At 49.6% G+C, this 2,500-nt stretch overlaps 1 protein-coding gene across 1 annotated transcript in view; it reads left to right on the top strand.

Moving 5' to 3' along the window:
* The window catches only part of LOC121910426 (arf-GAP with Rho-GAP domain, ANK repeat and PH domain-containing protein 1), a 30,103-nt gene that overhangs the window by 20,723 nt on the left and 6,880 nt on the right, over positions 1–2,500 (top strand). The window contains exons 20-22 of the mRNA XM_042431650.1: positions 118–319; positions 412–457; positions 991–1,202. Coding sequence (XP_042287584.1) covers positions 118–319; positions 412–457; positions 991–1,202 — 460 coding nt within the window. The remainder of the gene's footprint in view (positions 1–117; positions 320–411; positions 458–990; positions 1,203–2,500) is intronic.

Raw genomic sequence — 2,500 nt, 5'->3', positions numbered from 1 at the left:
TCGTATTACTTTGTATCTGATCATCGAGTACTTTTGGACACGTTTTTACGTCAGACGTGTTTCAGGGTTCAGTTTTAAACATTCAGTTTTTGATGTAACCTGCGTTCTTGTTTCCAGGTGATTCTGCCAGGGGGCGTGTCTTATGCAGAGGTGGGCGGGGCCTCGGCTGTTAGTAAAGTGTGTGTGGTTGAAGTGGGCGGAGCCTCGAGTCATTGTGACGCCTGGTTGATACTGTGGGAGGGCGGAGTCAGCATTCATCCCGCCCACAAACACACACAGCAGACTTTGAGGATGGAACTGAGCATGCTCAGTCGCCACGGTAACACACACACATACACACACACACACACACACACAGGTGGGGAATGCTTTTAAAAATAGACGGACTGAAATGTGAAACATCTCTTTCAGAAATGGATCCATCTGAAAACACCATCACCATGGCAACAGCAGACAGGTAAAAAGTTTCTGTCTACATTAAATAACATTTCCTGTCTTGTGATTGGCTGAGGAGAGCATCATGTTTCCTGTCTTGTGATTGGCTGAGTAGAGCATCATGTTTCCTGTCTTGTGATTGGCTGAGTAGAGCATCATGTTTCCTGTCTTGTGATTGGCTGAGTAGAGTATCATGTTTCCTGTCTTGTGATTGGCTGAGTAGAGCATCATGTTTCCTGTCTTGTGATTGGCTGAGGAGAGTATCATGTTTCCTGTCTTGTGATTGGCTGAGTAGAGTATCATGTTTCCTGTCTTGTGATTGGCTGAGTAGAGCATCATGTTTCCTGTCTTGTGATTGGCTGAGTAGAGTATCATGTTTCCTGTCTTGTGATTGGCTGAGTAGAGTATCATGTTTCCTGTCTTGTTATTGGCTGAGGAGAGTATCATGTTTCCTGTCTTGTGATTGGCTGAGTAGAGTATCATGTTTCCTGTCTTGTGGTTGGCTGAGCTTAGTACAGGTATGTCTGTGACCTCACACGTAGAATCTCTGCGCAGGTGTGTGTCGCTGCGTTTCGAGGAGCAGCACAGCTGTCAATCCTGGTTCGACCACCTGCAGAGTGCTCTAACCAATCAGAGCGCAGCACAGTGTCCCTCTGCAGCCAATCACAGCGCAGCTCATCAGTCTCTGTATCCGCTGCTGGACGAGAGGTCGAGAGGTTCAGTACCACCGGCTGTGCAGCGCTGCATCTCCCACATCACACAGCACGGTACCTGTCTGTCTGTCTGTCTGTCTGTCTGCCTGTCTGTCTGCCTGTCTGTCTGTCTGTCTGCCTGTCTGTCTGTCTGTCTGTCTGCCTGTCTGTCTGTCTGCCTGTCTGCCTGCCTGTCTGTCTGTCTGTCTGTCTGTCTGTCTGTCTACCTGCCTGTCTGCCTGCCTGCCTGTCTGTCTGTCTGCCTGTCTGTCTGTCTGTCTGTCTGACCTCTCTTTCTCTCTGACCTGTCTCTCTCTCTGACCTGTCTCTCTCTCCGACCTGTCTATCTCTCTTTGACCTGTCTCTCTCTCTGACCTGTCTGTCTCTCTCCAACCTGTCTGTCTCTCTTCGACCTGTCTCTCTCTCTCTGACTTGTCTCTCTCTCTCTCTGACCTGTCTGTCTCTCCGACTTGTCTGTCTCTCTTTGACCGGTCTCTCTCTCTGACTTGTCTCTCTCTCTCTCTGACTTGTCTCTCTCTCTTTGACCTGTCTCTCTCTCTCTGACTTGTCTCTCTCTCTCCAACCTGTCTGTCTCTCTTCGACCTGTCTCTCTCTCTCTGACTTGTCTCTCTCTCTCTCTGACCTGTCTCTCTCTCTGACCTGTCTGTCTCTCCGACTTGTCTCTCTCTCTTTGACCTGTCTGTCTCTCCGACTTGTCTATCTCTCTCTGACCTGTCTCTCTCTCTCTAACCTGTCTGTCTCTCCGACTTGTCTGTCTCTCTTTGACCTGTCTCTCTCTCTTTGACCTGTCTCTCTCTCTCTGACCTGTCTCTCTCTCTTTGACCTGTCTCTCTCTCTCTGACCTGTCTCTCTCTCTTTGACCTGTCTCTCTCTCTCTGACCGGTCTCTCTCTCTCCAACCTGTCTGTCTCTCTTTGACCTGTCTCTCTCTCTCTAACCTGTCTGTCTCTCCGACTTGTCTGTCTCTCTTTGACCTGTCTCTCTCTCTCTAACCTGTCTGTCTCTCCGACTTGTCTGTCTCTCTCTGACCGGTCTCTCTCTCTCCAACCTGTCTGTCTCTCTTTGACCTGTCTCTCTCTCTGACTTGTCTCTCTCTCTCTCTGACCTGTCTGTCTCTCCGACCTGTCTGTCTCTCTTTGACCTGTCTCTCTCTCTCTGACTTGTCTCTCTCTCTCTCTGACCTGTCTCTCTCTCTGACCTGTCTGTCTCTCCGACTTGTCTCTCTCTCTTTGACCTGTCTGTCTCTCCGACTTGTCTATCTCTCTCTGACCTGTCTCTCTCTCTCTAACCTGTCTGTCTCTCCGACTTGTCTGTCTCTCTTTGACCTGTCTCTCTCTCTTTGACCTGTCTCTC

This window comes from Thunnus maccoyii, chromosome 13 (genome assembly GCF_910596095.1).
Source record: "Thunnus maccoyii chromosome 13, fThuMac1.1, whole genome shotgun sequence".
Lineage (NCBI taxonomy): Eukaryota > Metazoa > Chordata > Actinopteri > Scombriformes > Scombridae > Thunnus > Thunnus maccoyii.
Note: the sequence above shows the minus strand (reverse complement) of the source record. Positions and strands in the feature narration are given on the sequence as shown.